At 36.8% G+C, this 22,434-nt stretch overlaps 1 protein-coding gene across 1 annotated transcript in view; it reads right to left on the bottom strand.

The window, feature by feature from the left end:
- ZC3H12C (zinc finger CCCH-type containing 12C) overlaps positions 1-22,434 on the bottom strand; it is a 50,108-nt gene that overhangs the window by 13,880 nt on the left and 13,794 nt on the right. Inside the window, exon 2 of the mRNA XM_067466558.1 lies at positions 1,594-2,351. Within this exon, the coding sequence (XP_067322659.1) occupies positions 1,594-2,279 (686 nt within the window). The 5' untranslated portion in view covers positions 2,280-2,351. The remainder of the gene's footprint in view (positions 1-1,593; positions 2,352-22,434) is intronic.

The raw sequence follows: 22,434 nt of genomic DNA, 5'->3' as shown, positions 1-22,434 counted from the left end.
GCTATGGTATTTTAAGTGGATCTATGAAAGAGTGAGCAATAGTAACTATTGTTATAATCCAAATAGACAAATCGTAGTTACACTTGTTACTTTTACTTATTTATTAAATGGCCCAGTTTATTTCAAGAAATTACTACTGTAATATGAGAAGTATAGGCTTCAATTCAAAAGCAGTTATAGAATAGACTAATTGAGATGAGTGGGACTTATTAGTTCTGATTACCAAGCTGCAGTGATTTAAATGGTTCTACCATAGGAAGGAGTAATATTAGGCTTAGCTCATAGAGACAGTAATGAGTCAGAAAGAGCGAATCTACTGCCTAAGGAGAACTGAACATTCGTATCATGTTTTCTGCTAATAATGGTGCAACACGTGCGCTTTAGATCTAGAAAGGAAACAATGCATATTTCATTTAGGGTAGAGTGAGGAAGACAGGGGACAGAACTGCTGAAATAAGTAATGAAAACCACAAAGCAACAATATTGCAGTAGTGTATTCAGTGACCCACACATCAGCAGATATTGAGACAATTGGGTTTTTCCCTATGCAGACCACTTCCTCCTAGTGTACCCTGGCACTAGCCAGTTTGCAAATGAGCATGAGGGGAGGAGATAGGGGAGAGATTAGTTAGGCAGATCTTCTGGATATACACAGAATACTTGCCCCTGTGATATTCTATAAGGTTAAAAGTATCTGCAACTATACTGAATAATCTTACTAATTATTTATTGAATGTATATCCCTTTCTCCTAAAATGTGATTCAAGGTGACTGTATACATTGTTCTGTGCCTTCACATTGCTGCCAACTTTCATAACCCTAAGGTGAACTTATCCTGAGGCTTTCTTGATCAGATTTTTAACTTTGCCTTCCTCTGAGACAGTGTGTTTTGCCCAAGATCATCCAGTGGGTTTCTATGGTCAATTAGGGATTTGAACCTTGTTGTAGCTCAATCTTCAAACCAGTTGTAGTTCAATGCTCAAACCAGTACACCATGCTGGCTCTCTCCCTATAAACATAGGATATTTCAATTCATTTTTCATTCTGTTTTATTTAAAATGTGAATAGCATCCCACACTTTAAATTTTACATTGTTATAGAATCTATAATACTGTACCACCCCCGTATCTACAGAACAGATATATACAATTTAACTTATCTATGGTTTCAGTTATTCAGTTATTCACTTAAGGTTTCCTGCACAAACCATATTCTCTTTTAAGTATCTCTGTTGCTTCTTGCACTGAAAATATTTGGATTCACTAATATTCACAGATTCACGTATTCATGTGAAGTTTGGATGTGGAGGGCAATATCGTACAGGTTATTTATATTTGTTTTAAAGGACGTATTCATAATTTACAGGTACTTTAAAAAGTTGCATTTTAAAAATTGCTATACTATTCTTACTCTATATCACTGTTCTTATTTGCTAGTTTTAGCTTTCAATAAAACTACTAATTTTAAAAAATAAAACTACAATACTGCAATTAAATAAATGAATATTAGAAGAGAAATCATAAATAAAATCTACAGCTGTTTTAAAATGTAAATCTAATATGTACAAGAACTATAATTAATATACAAACATACCTCATTGCAACATTGCTGCCATCAATAACAATTGGTCTCAGGTTATCACCATCCACTGGCACATCTTCCTGAAGTGGAGAGTGAGATCTCTGTGACTCGACAGAAGAAGCTTCTCGCATTAAGCTACTGTTAACATTACTTACACTCTGTTCTGTTTCAGTTTTATTTCCAAGTTTGACAAGTTCTCCCAATATATCATTGATTAAAGCATCAGTACCAAGTTTGTTGAGGACAAGCTGAACTTGTTCTTCAGAGTAACCTAACTTAAGTGCAAACTCTAGTTTGGTTTGATATTCTTTTACAACGTCAGGAGGCTTCTTAACTTCTTTAGACACTATCTGTGCTTCCTCCAGCTTAAGGTCTTGCAAGATTTCATTGCGTTTTAATATATGTGGTTCTAGGCAAGGAGACCTACATAGCCGTCTGTGCGTCTTCGGTAAGAAGCATGATTCTGTTCCAATTGTAGCTGATTGTTCCGATTCATTATCAGAATTTGTGCTTTCCTCAGAGTCACAACTGGAACTTCCAGTTTCTTCAGAAGCCTCCTTATTAGCATCCTCCTTCCTAGAGTTAACTTTATCCATTGTTGGCTTCTCTACCATTGACCAAGGTGCAATTATTTGAGTCTCTGCGGTATCCCCATAGAGGTGGCCTGCATCATGTCCCAAGTGATCCTTCAAGCCCATGAAGCTGCTGCATGTACTTGACTCCACTTTGTTGGATTTTCTGTATTTTTGAATATGAAGTAGCCTGTATTCCTAAAGAAGAAATAATATGGTGAGGACTATTAGTAGTTTTTATAAATGGAAAACTTGAAATCGTCACTACACTTGGTTTGTTTGCCTTCCTAATGGTAGATTAAAACCAAAATCTTTTGCTCATCCCATGGTGAGGTGTGGATCTCATATTTGGGAAAGGTCCAATGAATACATTGAGCAAATGTGGATTTGCAAAGTCTCCAAAATTATTTTGGAAAAACGTAGGCTCGTCTCTGACCTTTGCATAGGCTTTTGACCAGAAGTCAAGTCCTCAACACAATAGTGTTTCAGCCTTACACAATGCGGCAGTCCATTTACTTCAAGAACACTTTCTTTATATCCTCCATCCAAAATACACACCAACTCAGAGGAAATGTCATTAGGGATGGAACTACAGTGTACTCAAACACATTGTTATTCTACAGCACAAAATTTCAAATATCAGTTCCTCATCACACTCAAATGTTCAGTGCTTTTCTGAATTAACACCAAGTTAGATCAATCCCACATTCGTATATTTAATTGCTATTACACTGGTATATCTATACAACATTCAACAGGCATAGCTTATACCAGGGGTCCTCAAACTTTTTAAACAGAGGGCCAAGTCACAGTCCTTCAAATTTTTGGAGGGCCGGATTATAATTTGAAAAAAAAATGAATGAATTCCTATGCATATACGTATCTTATTGGTAGTGCAAATAACACTTAAAACAATACAATAATTAATATGGAGAACAATTTTAACAAATATAAACTTATTTGTATTTCAATGGGAAGTGAGGGCCTACTTTTGGCTGATGAGATAGGATTATTGTTGTTGTGTGCTTTCAAGTCATTTCAGGCTTAGTTTGACCCTGAGCAAGGGCCGGGTAAATGACCTTGGAGGGCTGCATCTGGTCCTCGTGCCTTAGTTTGAGGGCCCCTGGCTTATACAGTTCAAAAAGTTTATAAACAGCTACCTGCGACATCTTTGTAACACACTGTATAATAGTTGCAAATGTTTCCACTTTTATGACATCTAGCATTTTCTTTAAGCATTTTATTGTTGTTGCAATTCTGCCAAATTCCAGCATCCAGCCAAGATGGTCTAACTCAGTGGTTCTCAGCCTTGGGTCCCCAGGTGTTCTGGCCTACAACTCCCAGAAATCCTAGCCAGTTTATCAGCTGTTAGGATTTCTGGAACTTGAAGGCTAAAATATCTGGGGATCCACAGATTGAAAACCACTGCTCTAACTGGTAAAAATGGCCTTTACTATAAAAAAAGACTTTTTTTATTTCCCTTGAATCTTTGGATCCCCATGCGCCACATTCCTGCTACATTAACTTGAAGAATCTAGTATGCGAAGGGATCTTGTAGCATCTTAGAGACTAACTGTGAGAATGAAGTTGGTAGCATAATTTTTCATAGACTAAATCTAGTTCCCCAGATGTAAATCTATGCAAGCTTATACTATCAACTTTGTTTCTGAACTGAAAAATCTTGATTGCAGTGTTGCAAAACCAGACAGCAAGAGAAATAAAAAGGCACAAAACCCTGGATGATTGTTGGTTCTACAGTTTCAGATTGTTAAAATCCCAAAGCAAGAGGAAAAAACCCACAAATTTATAGTTTACTATTACCAAATAATCTATCATAAGGATACAAAAGCAGAATTGCATTACCAGCACACATATATTGTCTAACATCCTTATTTACTCATTAAAAGTATAACCCATTGATAAATCTGAACACTGTACAAAAATTACTTGTATTCTTTTTTTTTTTTTTGTCATGTCAGGAGCGACTTGAGAAACTGCAAGTCGCTTCTGGTGTGAGAGAATTGGCCGTCTGCAAGGACGTTGACCAGGGGACGCCTGGATGTTTTGATGTTTTTACCATCCTTGAGAAAAGCTTCTCTCATGTCCCTGTATGAGGAGCTGGAGCTGATAGAGGGAGCTCATCCACGCTCTCCCCGGATTCGAACCTTTAACCTGTCAGTCTTCAGTCCTGCCAGCACAGGGGTATAACCCACTGCCCCACCGGTCAACCAGCAGAACATATTTGGGACGACGTTAATTCAGTGGATGCAAAGCCTATGATCCACCAACTGCTATTGTGCAATCTTTATTTGTTTTCACTAAAAAGATTTTTCACTAAAAGCTTCAACTATGTAAACAAAAACAACAACATTTTATTTCTAACTTGCATCTCTCTTCCCAAAGGGACACATGATGGCAATAAGAAGGTACAAGATTAAGCCCACTTAAGAGAATTTGGATTCTTTTACTCCATCCCAGGCACACATGATAGCCAGAAATAATATCCATGGTCTAGATAAGGCTATTCATTCACGCTAAATGTTCTTGAAAGATCCTCTGAAAAATATGAAGACATTTGTGTACTTCAACTACATAAATAAAAAAAAGATTAACTATATTTTTCCAATGCAGAAATGTCAATCAGAACAAAGAAAGCAGATCTGCATTGATGATTACTTTTATGTTGGATGTCCCATAGGCTGAATCCATCACTGTAGGATGAGAGCTACACACCTTTCCAGGGATGGCAAAGATTTGTATCAAGGACTCCTGTTTCAAGTCATTTCTTGTCCAACAAAATCACACCCGATAGCGCTTACTGTATGTTGGACTTGAGAGATCCTCACACACAAACTTTGAATGAGGGCTAATACGTTTGTGTGTGCGTGTATTCTTGCCAAAAATGAGTATTTTGTTCCATAATATCTCTTCCTTCTCCTTCTGTTACAATTTCTTGAGTTTTAAGCATATATATGTCAGACTTCAGCCAAGCTTTTCTACCCTAACCTTACTGTTTGTAGCACAGAACCAGAAAAGCAATTCGCCTGTGTAATCTACTTCAATTGCTTTCAAAAATAATTATTCATTTTCTTGGAATTTCCAAGAAAATGGAAATGTTGCCAGTAAAAAGAATATCAGTATTAACTACATAAAGATGCAACAGACTTGACTTTACAAAAATAACTATTTCTAGGTTTATTTGAACAATGCTGCCATCCAAATGAATGTTAAATTCAGGAAGCAAAGCTGAAGAACATGGTGATTTACTAACTCCTCAATTTACTCTCAGCCCATTGCTACTAACAAATCACAACAGTATCCTAATAAAAGAATACAGTTCAAAACCCACACTTCGGCGGCCTTCATAAAACCGAACCACCAAAAAGTATCTTAAACAAGAAAAACCTATGGAAAGCTATGTTGCTTAGCAACCAACCTTTCGTTGCTAGGATGCGTTCCTTTAACAAGCCATCATGAATGCTAGCAGAGTGCAAGAATAATTTGGTATGAACAAAGCCTATGAAAAAAGATGGGGACTTAAGTGCGTCTGGTATCCCCTTGGAGAACAATGCAGCTGCCAAACCAATCTGGAAGCTCCGACATCATTGTTCCATAAACCCTGCAATCTGCTTTGACTGGAGGAAGTATATTTAATGGGCAATACATTTAAACTGAGCTGGAAACTTTAGTTTGGTTCATGCATTGTAACAGTAATATACAGATAATGGGCCTTCACCAAATCCATGCACTATGAAATGCTCACTTGCTTTTATCAGTACCTGGGCACAAACAATATGGATTGCAGTAACATTTACTTTCATGCTAACACATCTATGATTGACATCCAAGTATTTTTGTTCAATTTAATTGGTAAGAAACGAAGATCAAAGAGAAGATTTTGTAGAAATAACCGTTTGCTCCAGATGGTGCACTAGTCTTAAGAAGGATATGAAACATTACTGGCTGCTAAAGGAGAAATGTAGCATTTACAAAGCTAACCACCATACACATGTTATGAGACTCCTGGGATGTCATGAAGATTGATTTTATAATTAATATTAAGCTGAATACAACCTGTGGGTTTTAATACTGTCCACATTCTTGATAAGTGAACTTACTTGAACAAAATCCTTAAGTTTTATCACACAATTACCTGAAAATATATCATAGAATCACAGAATTGGAAGAGAACACATGAGCATCTAGTCCAACCCCCTGCTATGCAGGAAAAAAACACAATCAAAGCACCCCTGCCCAATAAATACCAATTATTAAGTATATATAGGGATCAACAACAGATCTTTTCGGGACGTTATCTAGAAATAGTATTATCTATATACACTAATCAAAATGAGACATTGTAGTTATTTTAAGTACCAAGGCTATTTTAACTTGTTTTAGTATAACGTAATTTTATCCAAGTTTATCATAAATAATTTCCTAAAGTTCCAAGCACAGTACAACAAACTGTACTTAGAATTTACAGTCATAATGGCACAGCATTTGGATTCAACTTTCCTGCTGTCGAAATGGAACCTACTCCCATTTCAATATATTCAGGACTTCGGCCTCAGGCAATTATTTATCAGAATCCACTATAAACAGACACCATGGCTTCTGTTTCCAAAATTGCTTTCCAATTGTGATTTATACATCTTTTTTTCATGACATGCAGTGATTGGAACTTTGCAGAAGTTTGTAACCACATTCTTATTAAGTCTTTGATGAAACCATTGGATGCACTATATAACAAATATAACTTGTACCCCAATGCAGTGGTAGCAACTGTTTGCGTATAGCATTGCAAGGAAATTATTCAGCACTTAGCCACCATGCAGCATTGAAAGAAGCTTTGCTGAGTTATACTGAAATCCTGAAATGAATTTATACTGACCTAAACCCAACATTTTTCCTAGGCAGAATAGACATATTGAAATACAGGGTTAGTCAAAATGCATAGGCCAATAAGCCATTCAATTGAATGGCTTATTGGCCTATGCATTTTGACTAACCCTGTATATTACACTTAAATTGAATGTGGCATGCAAAGCTAATTTGCTCTATTTTAGGTAAGATTAATGTTTAGCCAACTGATGTAATTTAAGAGGTTTACTTACTATATGACCTTACTTTCAATTACCATCCATTTTATTTACATTACTTTTTGAACCATGAAAATAATGTGATCATATTAATGAGAATTTACCAATACCAGATTCAAGACTATGTTACAGTTTGCCCAGTACAGATCTTTGCCATTGTCTATAAGAACTGTTTGGGCTATATCTCCTATTGCATCTCAGATGCAATAGTAAAGCTTGCCACTAATCATCAACACCAAAAATGTCGTTACAGTTCCAGTATCCCTTATCTAGAATTCTAAAATCTGGCTAAGATATTGACACCATTCCTTTCCAATGTTCCATATTCAAAAATATTTAAAATATTGTATAAAGTTACCTTCAGGCTACTTATATAAGGTGTGTAAGAAATATAAATGACTTCTGTGTTTAGACTTGGGCCCCATGTTCAAGAAATCACATTATGTATATATGGAAAAAGAGGTATTCATAAATCCAGGAAGGTGGGGGGAGAATAAAAATCCAAAACACTTTTAGTCCAAAACATTTTGGCGAAGAGATAATCAACCTGTACTGTATTTCAAAGGAGATGCTAGGCTGACAGACAACTTGAGCTTTAAGTATGCAAAATGAATATTGGAATATCTGGCCAGGGTTATAAATAACAAAACCGTTGTAACAATGTAAATCAAAATAATGAATATGTAATAAATATCCTTTGCAAGACTTTTAATGTATTTAATTACCATTGTATTTCAGAGAGTGATGCAGACAACCGCCCTCACTCTAACAAAGGAAGGATGTCCCATTGAACAGATTGGTTAATGCTCTGGGGCAACAGATGTCTACTGGAACTGCAGGAGACCAGCAACTGGTGGCCTGCCCATCTTCTGAAAACTTTCAATAGACTTATGCATATGTTCACACAATAGGGCATGTGGCAGAAATGCAAGCCTCTTTTTAGCCCTCCCTTATGGCCTTTTTTCCATCCAATCTGATATTGGAAAATATCCTTTTCTTCCCTATTTGACAGGCTCAACATAAATTGTTAAGTGCAGCTTAGCCTAACACCTAAATTCAAAATTTAATAGTAACTCAAAAGTTTTGAAAAAACTAAATATGCATCATATACCAATGCAATATGCAGTTTTGAGATCACTAAGACCACAGATGTCAGTGGCAAAGTCCAGTTTCAGGAAAGCTGGACTGAATCTTTCATTTCAATATACATTTAAAAGCCACATAAATTCAATTCAACCACTAAATACAGATAACTAAAGTTTCCAGGCTTGCTTCTATACACTTTACAAATCAAAAACAAGCATTTTTTGGACTTGTTGACTGTTGAATCTCAGCTTGCTACAAGGAATCAATTATTAATAATAAATTGTTATTCATCAATAACCAGTTTCAAGCTTCCCTTAATGTATCAGTCTTACTTTTTCCCCTGACTATTCACTGAAAGTTTAAGATTTGAATAAAACATTTTAAAAAGTATGTGATGAGGGGAAAATGCATTTTTTCAGATTTTTAACAAAATGTCCAGAGCATAATGTGCTCCTATGATTTGGATACAGATTAATAAATTGGTAGATAAGAAGTTTTAAAAATATTATTCCCTGGCAAATGCAAGTGCAAATACTTACGTTCACTGGAAAGCACACAGATTTTGGGTGGCTTTTTTTTTTGCAGCAGTTCCAAAAGCAAGTCCTGATTTCAGCTGCAAACTTCCAGGCAGGCAAGCAGAACAATGAATGGTTGACCAGATGGAATAGCAATGTCTTTGCTTAACCTATTACTGAGGAGAAGACCAACCAATCACAGGCCAGAAAAGGCTCACAATTAGTTGGCCAGGCAGATGCAAGGCAACCTCCCTACCCTGCGTCAGGTTGGTAGGTTTCTAAGAGAAGCAAGTTGATGTCATTCTCGGGGTCTGCCCCGGGCAGCATGTGTATTAAGGAGGGGTGTGCAGCAACAATAGGCCATACAAAAGAGACTAGCAGGCAGCTGCTGTATGAGAGCCAGAGTCATTAGGGAGCAGGCTGCCAACAAGAAACACCTGGCCTGGGCAGACTTCAGCTTTTTCTTCATTGTTTCTAATTCGTGAAACAAAGAAAGGGAATTATTTTTGAGTAGTAAAAGTTGCAAGGTTGTACTAGAACGACACAAAACAAAACAAAAAAAAACCCTCCCCCAACAACCTACAGCTAACTATTACAAAGAACATTTCACATCTTGTGGGGAGAAAACACCACATCACTGGAACTGTAGCATAATTATACCTGTACTCTTCTCTAGCTTTGCAAAGTAAAATCAAAATGAGAAAATTGCTGGAGAAATCCGCATTTGTACCAAATTATTTACAAATGTATTCATTTAACTTGAAGCATTTGCTTATTTTCTGAAAAAGCTACAAAACAGGCTATTAATGGAACCAGGAAGTAACAGATGACAACTGGAAGGAAAATTGCAGTTTTAGAAATCTGTTTGGGAAATCTCGAACAATATGTGAAAACAAATCAGAAAACCTTGAGGAAGGAATAAGTTATGACAATGCAGGCTTAATGAGCTTCATCTAGGTTGACATATTCCTAAAAAAGAACAGTGATTCTACAAACTGGTGAAAAACTCAGCATGTGTGGATAGTACTTTTGATAATAGGAAATACTGAAATACATTTTTCAACATTTAAATCATCTACTGCGAGAAATTAGGAATGTCCTTACATCTAGCAGAAGGAGGTATCTCTAAAACTGAAGAATTGCTTTGAATGGAACTACTCCTTGCAGGAGTAGCCACACTTGTTAAGAACTGGTACTGACTTCCTAAACTGAATTATTAGATTCACATTCCATCTATCCTTTCCTAAATGGGTTTCGGTGCATTCAATACATTTCCTACACTATCCTACATGAGAATAAATCCTGAAAAGTATCAATGTACAGAAAGACCAATTCCTCAGTTCCTACAGATATAATGAGTAAAAGTTAAATCGAACAGAGAAAAACATGGTCCTTTATGGCTCTTGTTAAATGCGCTACACAATGAATCTCAATTTTAAAATAAAGGCCAAAAAAAGGACTACAGGCAGCATAATACAATGTATTTCTATGCATATATAGTTTCCTCAGATTGCCCTATTTTCAGTTCTGAAATAAACTGCAGATTCCACAGCTTCATTGTATTATTGAACTATTTCTGGTAATGCAGCAGACAAGTTTGGAAAGATGGAAAGAAAGTATACTGAACAAACTAAACAACAACTGAAACATTTTAAATGATTCATTAAAAAAAACACCACCCATATTCTGCGACAGTCATGGCTATTTTGAGGTTTTCATGAGAAACAGGAATCCCCTCCCTAAATTCTGCCATTGTGAACACAAAGAATAAGAGAAAACTACCTCAAACCACAGCAGGAAGCCTGATCTCCAGCACTGGATTAAGCTTCTTTGCAAACAGCAAATAAAGGCAGTGATCTGAAAAAGCTAATCAGTCCCTGCTGTGGTATTTAGACTACCTCAGTTACTGGTATTGGATAATGTTAAGCGTATTAAAAACATCTGTAGGTGAGATGAGGGATCCCAGTCTGGTTTGCCCGGTAGCAAGCAATACCTTTATCAGTATCACTGTTAGCATGATTATTTCGTTGCTGTTTTGATGCAGTTTCAGAATTGCTTGTTTTTGAGGAAGGTAAGACAGTTTAGGGAGAAAAGAATAAAGTTAACCACAAAGGCTCTGAGAATATATACTGGATTTCATTGCATAATAGGTACACCTCCCATGGGGGGGGGGGGGGGAGGGGGAGGATGCGACTATTATGTGACAGAGACGACTATGCTGTGAAAAAGCCTCATTTGAGGGGTTTCTTTCATTATGTTATAGTCCATGTGAGGGTGCAACATGGTTGCACCTTCAAAGGAAACACTCATGTGAGTGGGTGACACCTCACTCACCTGCATGGGTGGTCCTTCAAAGGCAGTCACGCAGGCTGGTGGAGCCCTGGCGAGTGAACTAAGGGTGCACCTATTATGTGGGAAAAGGCAAATGTTCTATTTTGCCTTCCTCAAAAGGGAGGTGTGACTATTATGTGCTGGTGACTATTGTGTGATGAAAAACGGGTATTCAGACTCCTTGATATGAGGATGTCACAGTTTAGTAGCCTAGCCTGAGATTATTGTTGCATATTACTAATTTATATACAGAGATTATTCCTTTGCTGCTGAGGTACAATCATATGTGTATCTATCCCATATACACACACCCATTTTTTTCTTGCTATATACGTTATGCATCTGGTAAAATGAGCTTTCCTTATCAAAACAAAAATGTAAAAAGCAAGTATGTTCATTTTTGAGGTGCCACATGATTTTTTTGTAAATATTCCTTGGAGGAGTTAATTGCCTTTTACAAACAAGTGGCAACATATTATTTATGTCTGACCTGTGCCACTGGAAATGGGTGTTCTGCAACTCAGACAATGATCAGGGAGTTTTATCCTAATAGTACTTAAATCGTTTCACTGTTTAGGTCTAAAGCAATCTTTCTTGAATTCCCATTAGATTACTCTAGTGATAGGTGATATCCTATAATCTGTAGTTTTCTTTAGCTTGGTTGGAAAAAGACCAGGATCAGAATTCTGTGGGGAAAAACAAGCCCCAAAAGATCTCATCCTCCATTCTTCTGTGAGTTTCAAGTAAATTTACTTTATGAAATGGCAAGAGAACACAGAAACCAGGACTAAATGAACTAGCTGGCAAGAGCAGCCTTGTTGTCCTCTTCATGTGGGCTTGGATATTCCTAAGACTAAATTTATTTATTTACTTTGTTTTATATCCTCACCCCCTCTCTATTGTAGAGGGATTCAGAGCAGCTTATTGTCGCTCTGAGTATACCTTATTGCTGCCTAAGGTCTAGTAAATGGTCTGCATGTCCATCTACTAGACCACACCTAAAAAGCAATAGCAGTGGCCTATTGACCAATGCACTTTTGTAAGTCATTGGCAGGCTCCTTTCCAAGAAAGAAGAGAAGAGAAAGACAGACAGCTAGTACTGGCCTCTGGTACAACAGGGAAAAAGTCCAGTCTTCCATATAAAACACACCCTCACAGTTGATTCTAGTGTGACTGTCCTGTTGTGCACTGCTTTTGGCTGGGAAGGGGAGTTTGGAATAATTAGGTATGTCTGCTTTTTACAGTGTAAGCGGAACTTTGACCCTTCTCCCTGTCTCTTTCCCACATCAAGGTCTGTTGGAATTAAAAAAAAAAAAACCTCAGTGGGCACTGGAAATGTGACACACTGTATTTCTCCATAGATGGTGATGATAGCCAGCAAAAAGTTTCAACTTTTTGAGTCTTTAGGATTTCAGGATAAGAGAGGCTCAACTTGTAATTGTCTAAATAAAGTCTAACTTTAATAAACCTAGTAAGAGATACACACACACACACACACACACAAATGTATATTATGTTCTTAAACTAATGAGGAGTGCATAGTGCATGCCTTCAAATTGCCTGTCAACTTATGGTAACCCCATGAATTTCATAGGGTTGCCTTAGGCAAGGAATACTCAAAGGTAGTTCTTTCAGTTGAGTCTTCTGAAATACATTTGGCCCTTCTTATCCATGGAGTCTTTATCCACAGATTCCACCATCTACATCTGGAAAATATGCCAAAAATATCTAAAAAGCATATCTTCATTTTATCATTTTCTTTAAGCCATTTTGCTGTGCCACTGTGTGTGTGTATATGTATATGTGTATGTATGTATATAGATAGATAGATAGATGGGTTTTGGTATCCGTGTGTGTGTGTGTCATGGAACCAAACCCAGCAGACACTGAGGGCCCACTGTATAGCCTATTGCACCTGGTATCATTGGTGGTATCTCATCCAAGTACAACCAGGGTGGACCCTGCATAATTTTGGAGGTCAGATGGGTTCTGGTGCCTTTACCAATAATTCTTATATAATGGTTTTTCAAAAAATTCATTTTTTTCTAGGGAAAAATGGAATCCCTCACACCGATTTCTGAAAAAATTACATATTTACTAGGGACTGAATACAAAGCATATGCTCTATAACTGAATTGTAGTCCCTCTCCAACCAGGAAGCACAGGAAGCACAGCTGGCATAAATCCCAGGAGCAACAGACACTGCTTTCCATTGTGCAGACCAAGTCTTAAAGATCAGGCCTTTGCTTTTCTAGGCACTTTTTTAATTGCCTGTACTAGAATCCTTGTGTTTCTTTCAGGTAGCTGGGTGGCACAAGCTAATTGCCAAGGTAGCTCAAATTTCTGAAAGAGTTCAGGACCCAGTTTCATGATGGTCTTAGGAATTTAAAACTAGAGACAATTTCTAAATGAATCCCAGATCCAAATTTTGCAGTCATTAAATTACTCCAGAAGGAAACCATTCATAATATAGAACTTTGTCACTATAGTACTGTGGTGAGTCAAATCCAAACATTTATTTGCCAGTGATTCCAAGAATTCTCAATCTCCAAATTATAGGTAGTAGACTACAGACAGGTAAATAAACATCCCCTTCCTCAACTGTTTGCAGTAACATCTGAACTATACACATCAGTGTGTGTGTGTGTGTGGGGGGGGGGGGGGCGGAGGGAATGTAAGGGTTAAAATGGAGGCTGATATGTACAGCAGAGTCTCGCTTACCCAACATAAACAGGCTGGCAGAACAAAGGAAAAGCAAAAATGATGGATAATAAGGAGGGATTAAGGAAAAGCCTATTAAACATCAAATTATGTTATGATTTTACAAATTAAGCACCAAAACATCATGTTTTACAATAAATTGATAGAAAAAGCAGTTCAATACAGTAGTAATTACTGCATTTACGAATTTAGCACCAAAACATCACAATGTATTGATACCACAGTGGATCTGGGCAGGAGGCAGACTGCGTTGGATAATACAGAACGTTGGATGAGCGAGGATTGGCTAAGCGTGACTCTACTGTATGTCAGGTGGGGTCTTTGTATCTTACTTCAGTGTTCTAGGTGTTATTGTAAGAACGAAACATGTCAAGATGTTTTAGAACATGGTTCAGAACATTTTATAGATGTTTAACTGAACCTGAAAATCACTATAAATATATAATTTTTCAATTTCTAAGCAACCAGTTTTATTCAACCTGGCTCTACCGTATATAGGCTTTCTGGTGACTTTCTGACTGCTGTATTAAAAAAATGAAGTGAAATTATTTTGTTTCAAGCCGATTTGGAGCTAAATCTTGGCATGTGTACTAACATTACAAAACCATCACATAACTGTTTGTTTAGGTTCATCGTGTCAGAAGCATTTCTAAGATACTTCCTGAAAAAATTGAACATTGTCTAAGTTTAGAAATTCCTCAAGATAATTGTTTTAAATGTCGGGGCAACCACACTGCCAGAAATGCAGTCATTTCAGGTTTATAACTACTAGACTTGATTCCTACTGGACTTGACAACAACAACAAAAACCTAAGCAGGAAATAATGTTATCCCTTTGTTGCATTGGTGACAGGGTATAATGGCATTACTAGAAATGACACACAGCAGATGATACAAAGGAATCTCTAGTTCTGCACCAAAGCATTTAGATCTAGCCAACTGAGAAGTCTGGCCATTAGCCATTGGTACATTTAAAACACAATGCTGAAATTTAGGAGGTTACTACAGGTCATTGAAAAATGTGGCTTACATATTAGATCTCTACATTTCTAGGCTTTGTGCCTTGAGGGGCCAGAAATTCTCTTTAGTCCTAGGAAACAGCAGCTCTATATATCAAACTTGATTGCTATTTCTGGGTGTAACCCTCTACAAAGGCCTTGCAATCCAAGAATAGCTCAGTGATAGAGAAGATTTAAGATGAGAATGTTGGTGATAGCCATCCCACATTGCTTGCCGCCAACCTTTCTTTTTAATAAGAACCACACTTATTGAATAGGGTTTTCACTGATGAATGGCTAGATCAGTGGTTCTCAACCTGTGGATCCCCAAGTGTTTTGGTCTACAACTTCCAGAAATCCCAGCCAGTTTACCAGCTGTTAGGATTTCTGAGAGTTGAAGGCCAAAACATTTGGGGACTCACAGGTTGAGAACCACTGGGCTAGATGATATAGATTTAAGATGAGAATGTTGGTGATAACCATCCCACATTGCCTACCACCAACCTTTTTTTTTTTTAATAAGGAAGAACCAAACTTATTGAATAAGGTTTTCATTGAGAGCTAACTGTGACTAGTATCAATGTCACTTTTCATTAAAGAAACATTTTTGAGTGCTAGATAATGTAAATGTCAGTCAAATTTGACAAAATGGATTACATTAACAGAGTAGAGGTCTATATACAACATTTTACTCCTCAAAACAAAAAGTGATAAAAATGAATATTTTGCCAAAGATGCTATTCCTTTTTAAATCTATGCCAATATTAAGAAATAGCCAAATATACAAAAACTGGAACCAAGGTATTACAAAGTTTATTTGGATGGGAAAAAAACTAGAATAACATTTCTAAATCTAACAAACAAACAAACAAACAAACAAAGGTGGCTTTGTACTCCAACTGTACTACGAAGTGAGTACTTTGGATAAAAGACTGGTCCAACCTGAGTTTAAAAAACTTAATTAAGAAGGCTTTGACTTGAGAAGCCATTGGCATGCATACATGTGGTACGACAAAACGAAAATACAAAAGAATTTTGGAAATCATTTCATAAGGCCTGACTTAGTGAAAATTTGGGGAAAATATAAAAATAGATTTTATCAGAGAACTCCATTATGGATCTCACCATTAGAAGCTTTACAAAGAGGAGAATTAGGTTGGGAAAAATGGCCAACTTACAAAGAAATATTTAAAAACCAGAATGGAAACAACATTTTAAAATCCCAAGAAGAAATTCGCAGGTTCGCAGCTTGGGAGTGATCCTGGACTCATCGCTGAGCCTGGAGCCCCAGGTTTCGGCGGTGGCCGGGAGAGCTTTTGCACAGTTAAAACTCATGCGCCAGCTGTGCCCGTAACTTGGGAAGTCGGATCTGGCCACGGTGATCCACGCTCTTTTCACATCCCGAATAGATTACTGCAACGCGCTCTACATGGGGTTTCCTTTGAAGACTGTTCGGAAACTGCAATTAGTCCAATGGGCGGCAGCTAGATTACGCACTGGAGCGTCATACAGGGAGCATGCCACCCACCTGCTGTGCCAGCTCCACTGGCTGCCGATCCAATTCCGAGCACAATTCAAAGTGCTGATCTTGACCTATAAAAACCTATACGGCTCCGGTCCAGTGTACCTGTCCGAACGTATCTCCTCCTACGTCCCACCTCGGAGCTTAAGATCGTCTGGGGAGGCCCTGTTCTCGGCCCCACCTTTGTCTCAAACACGCTTGGCGGGGACGAGGGACAGGGCCTTCTCGGTGGTGGCCCCCTGCCTGTGGAATTTGCTCCCCGGGGAAATTAGGTCATCGTCATCCCTCCTCACCTTTAGAAAAAAGGTTAAAATGTGGCTTTATTTATTAATGTTCATGTTTAATTGTTATATTTGTTATTCTGTATTTTATAATGCGGCATTGAATTATTGCCGATTGGAAGCCGCCCTGAGTCCCCCCCAGAGGTTGAGAAGGGCAGGGTAAAAATGTTCGGAATAAATATATAATAAATAATTAAAACATTCAAGAATATTTCTTGGTTTCAATATAGACAATTTGAAGAATACTATAATAAAGATAAGAAAATAGGATTCTCAGAAAAGGACTCTATCTGGGACAAAATATTAAAACTGGAAACAAAAGCAATCACTAACATATATAAATTTCTTCTGAAATGGTCCATGGAGACTGAACAAGTAAAAGATTGTATGATCAAATGAGTCGCCAATATTGGGCATAATATAAGAATGGAAGAATGGGAAAGAATTTGGAATAAAAAATTAAGATATACATATTCTTATGATTTAAAAAAAATGGTACAAGGTGATGTACCAATGGTATATCACACCCCAAAATTTGGCGAAGTGCTATAAAAATATACAGAAGAATGTCGGAAATGTGAAAAACATGTGGGTACCTTTTACTACATGTGGTGGTCCTGTGGAATTGCGAACATCTACTGGAGAAATATACATGAAAAGATACAAATATTGAATATAAGATTTCAAATAAAACCAGAATACTTCCTTCTGGGAATGATAGATATGAACTTGGACAAGAATCAAGGTATTCTATTCAATTACTTTGCAATGGCAGCAAGACTAATCTATGCAGGAAAATGGAAGATCAAAGAATTCCCACCAATAGAGGAATTGCCACTGAAAACTGCAAACATTATGAGTATGGACAATTTAACAAACCAACTGAAGAGCTACCAAGAATATAGAAAAAATCATTGACTCGACTAATTAAAGACTATTTGAAACAAGAAAAAATGATAATGATGATTTAAATATAAGTCCTTTTTATTGTGAGAGGGAATTGAACATTTTAATAAAGACTAAAAATTAACAACGATCCACCACCTTGATGGAAGAGATTGGAAGTCAACAACTCTCCTTCCTATTTTTCTTGCCTCCTCCCTGTTTTTCTAGTTAGTTTTTTCTTTTTTCTTTTCTTTTCAATACTTTCCTTTCACTTATACCTCAATATGTTGGGTTCAGTGGAGCTCCATATATAACATTTTCAACAGATTTCATCTCAATACACCCACTTTTGTAATATTACAGTAACATTTAACAAACTACTTCATTTAGAAACACATTAAAAGTCAGCAAATTAAATGAAATTCCTTACAATATTTCACTTTCCTCCACAGTTCGGAGGAAACTGCAAAAACTACTAAGCACTTCCCAGTGACCACCTCTGATGCATACAGCCCTTTAGAATCACCCCTTACCTGCAAAGCCAGCACAAAAATCTCACCTATGCTGCTCTCCAGGCCAAGGGAGGAAAGGAAAGCTTTCTCTGTCCTTCTGTCACATGAGGGGAAGACAGGGTGATTTCTCAGCCTGTCTGATGAGCTTTTCCAGAAGAAGTGCTCCATTGCTTCCCTTTACTGAGAGCCTAGCATCAAGGCTGAAAAATACATTTCTTCTTTCCCTTGAACTGGAATGAACATCCAAAGAAAGAAGAGGTTCTTCCTTCTTGTTTCTACTAAGAGTGGCAGGTTCAACAGGGTCCACAAATAATCAGTAGTTATAAAGGGGGAGGGGGAGAACTCTGCCTTTAGGCTATACCAGCAGATCTGCAGTATCAGAAAAAACACTCTACAATGTCATCCTGAGAGACTGTACTGGCGCAGCAGCTGGCAGACCCCATCTTAAGCACCTCTTTGTTGCTACAACAATCTTAAGATTGGGTCAGCAAGTCGCATCAAGTTCAGCACACCTAATCTGATTTATATACAAATATGCCAGTATTAAGTGGTTCCTTGAAAATACCCTTCCATTTAGCAGATAATATCCCAAAAGATTCAAATCTCAAAGTTTTCAGGGTAGTGATGTGTCCCTGCTTGGAACATTAACAAATCTCACATTTTCATGCAAAACAACAGCCTGACATTTATACAAGTACATCTTGGTCTAGATCAAGCGATTATTTTTTTTTCCTTTTGCAAAAAATGGATCTTAAAACAAACAAAGATAACATGATTTTAAACTACAATCTAAAATACAGAGGGGGAACAGATCTCAAAAGAGAAACCACTAGTGACACTTAAAATTTCAATTATTTCATAGCAAAGTAATCCAGTAACTGGCTCTGCAAACCAAGCACAATGACACTCGAATCTAATCCAATATTATGCTTCTCACAACAGCTAAAGCAGATTGCCTGAGGAGAAAGCTTAATACTCTCCCCTCCCTTCCCCGTCCCGGCCCGGCCCCACTGCCTTTTTAGCATTGTGTGGGGAGCTGGATTTTCTATGACCTCAGCTTTCATCAACAGGCCCTGAGGCAAAGCTACTGTGTTCACCTCTGTGATCATCCTCTGGTTGGAGGAAGTAGAACACAAATTATTCACACTCAGCTAACTTAACCTTGCAAAAACAAAATGATGTAAAATTTTTACTTGAATAGCCAACTTACTAGGGAAAATTACAGAAACTTTAATTTCATTTTAAAGTTCCTAGTCTCTTTTGATGAACATTATATCAAATTTAGGAGAAAATATGTTGTTGAATTAGCAACAACAATGAAAAATAATGTGTGCCTTGTCTGGTGTATAGCTCCAAGATCATTAATCACAAGATCATTAATTCTAAAGTTCGGCATGGATAGTATGGACCTTATGAAAGTATACATGTTGTGGTTATTTTTAAAAAATAGATTACTTAATTAAAATCCAGTTTTAGCTTGTAGTATCATGTGGAGTCACAGGGTCTTCAGGAAAAAGAGGACTCATTGAAAGTAGAAGAGGTAATCAAGAGCAGGAACCTTAAAGGTTTGCTCCAAATCATGGCAGTTTGCTTCAAGTAGAAAATCAGAGGGCACAATTACCCTGTACTGCGTAACTCTAGAATTTTTATAGTAAAAAAATCATCCCCCCCCCCCCCAAAAAAAAACTTGGAGTGACTTATCCATGAGTTAACGTGAGTATTGTACCTTAACTCTTATTAAAAAAGGAATCATCCTCTTCTCTGAACATATTGATGAAAGGCAAGAGCTTTGTTTAACCCAAGAGAACTTAAAAGAAGCACCATTTCCCTCTATTATCTCCATCTAAAGGTCGGCAGTTTGAGCTCTCGTCTGTCAGCCCCAGCTTTCCATGAGAGAAGCCTTCCACAGGATGGTTAACATATTCAGATGTTCCCTGGGCAACATCTCTGCAGATGACCAATTCTCTCACATCAGAAGCAACTTGCAGTTATCTCAAGCTGCTTCTTACACAATTAAAAAAAAACCCCATGGCATTGCCTCTGGCATTTTAAAATGCCCAGGTAGGGAAATGGCAGTGGCGGCCAAGAATGGCTGCACCCCTGGGGTTACATTGGTACTCTCCCTCTCCATGGAATGACCCTCAATGTACTCACATTGAAATCCATAATTTTGGCCCCTCAACTAACACATGAAAATATACAGTACTGGAACAACAATAGTGCTACTGCTGTATAATTCAGTTAAGCATTCTTTCTTTGTGATCCAAAATTTCTGTAATTATTGTGCGTGTGTGCATGTTACTTATATACATGTACACCTAAAATATTTATATATGTAGGCAATACACAGTTGTTAAGTATTAGGTTTCTCTTTCATTTGAAGAACTTGAAGAAGATGGAAGCCAAAACATTTCACTTATGTTTCATTTTTCAGTTCTGTTAACTGCATCTTTCTGTGATTCAGAACAAATGCTTTGGATTTGCTTTTTATTCACAGCCATGGTAAAGTGATATTTGTTGATATTAATATTTATCTATATGGTATTCATTTGAAGAACTCAAGAATATTTGGTGGTTAGTGTCCCAGATGGACAGTGGAAAATCAGTTTCAAATCTGTCCTAGATATGGCTAATCCACATTTGTTTCATATATTCACATTTCTTCACTGCATATCATATACCATAGCTCAACTATGTCAAAGTTTATATCTCTCCAACAACAAGGGGAAAAAAGAATACAAAAAACAAAACAAAAAAACCCCCTCTGGAATCAAGCAACTTCTTTTAAAAATTCTGGAATATGACATATTCTTAAATCAAGACAAAGTTATACATTTCTCTCACTAAATTCGTTGCAACTTCTTCCCAAGGAGGTATAGGTTTGCACTATCAACTAAGTTTAGTTTCCAGTAAAACCAATGAGATGGAAGTAATCACAATGTTAGTTCTCTACTGTTGTGCTTGTAAGTCAAGAGTTTTGAAATCAAACTTTAATTACATTATTGTAACATTTCTGCATGTTTAATAATAATAATAATCATCATCATCATCATCTTCATTTTTATTCCACCTTATCTCCCCAAGGGGACTCAGGGCAGACTACAACATACAAAAAGGTAAACATTCAATGGCTCAATTAAACAAACAAATGTTAACGAGTAATCCAAAATAACCCCACATATGAAAATAAAACAGAACCTAATATCAATAAATGGAACAAAACATATTCAAACAAATTTATATAATGACATAAAACCTAAACAATAAAACATCTCCACTGATTTACAAAAAACCAACCAAAGTTCACTTCAAGTAAATGTTTTAGTAAGTTACAGTTTTTAGAGAAAGATAGTATATAAATAAAATAAAATAATTAAAGGAAACATTTTCATGGCCTAAATTCCAATTCTTTAGTCTCAACTAAAGGTTGATGCATACTAGATCTGTTCTAGATGTAGAAATGTTAAGTATACACTTACCTTGCATTGATTCAATGTTGTCTACCTAGGGGCCTTCCACACAGCCATATAACCCAGAAAATCAAGGCAGAAAATCCCACAATATCTGCTTTGAACTGGGTTATCTGAATCCACACTGCCATATATCTCAATTCAAGGCAGATAATGTGGGATTTTATTCAGCTTTGTGGAAGGGGCCTTACTTAGGACTAATAGTTGCAGAATGTTAACTAAGAAGTTGAACTGAACATACAAATATGAAGTGTATAGGACTGCACCTTGGCTGGGATCGAACTCAATATCTGTAAAGAAGTGTGTGTGTGTGTGTGTGTGTTAATTATTATTAAATAGTACTGCTGCCATATGGATATTTTTGCTACTATAATTTTATCTTTAAAATTCCCTAAATGCCAATGTTTTATAACATGATCATTAACTAGACTGATATCAAATAAAGTTAGGATTATTATTATTATTATTAAATCAAGTTTTTCAGATCAACTATTTTCAGTTCAACAATTTTTGAATGTTTTAAAACTATTTTAGACACTTATACAGCACATTAAATGCTTTATTGTTTTTAAACCTCTGTTTAACAAATATGTCTAACATACTAAATTAATTTCCCATCAATCATAATAATAGAATCATTTTTGATTAAAATTTCACAGAGAAGGAAGTATCACTATAAAATTTAGATTTCTTCTTGAAGTTTCGTGAAGATGAGTATGCCAAACATTGTTATTTAACTTTCCATGGAATCACTGTGGGTCCTTTTTGGCCAAACAGACAGTTTCCTTTTTTGCACACAACATAATCGTTATATAAAATAGCATGCAAAACCACTTTCCGAACACGTATGTTTCTATC

This window comes from Anolis sagrei, chromosome 3 (assembly GCF_037176765.1).
Source record: "Anolis sagrei isolate rAnoSag1 chromosome 3, rAnoSag1.mat, whole genome shotgun sequence".
Classification (NCBI taxonomy): domain Eukaryota; kingdom Metazoa; phylum Chordata; class Lepidosauria; order Squamata; family Dactyloidae; genus Anolis; species Anolis sagrei.
The sequence above is the reverse complement of the archived record's forward strand: the minus strand, read 5'-3'. Positions and strand labels throughout refer to the sequence as shown.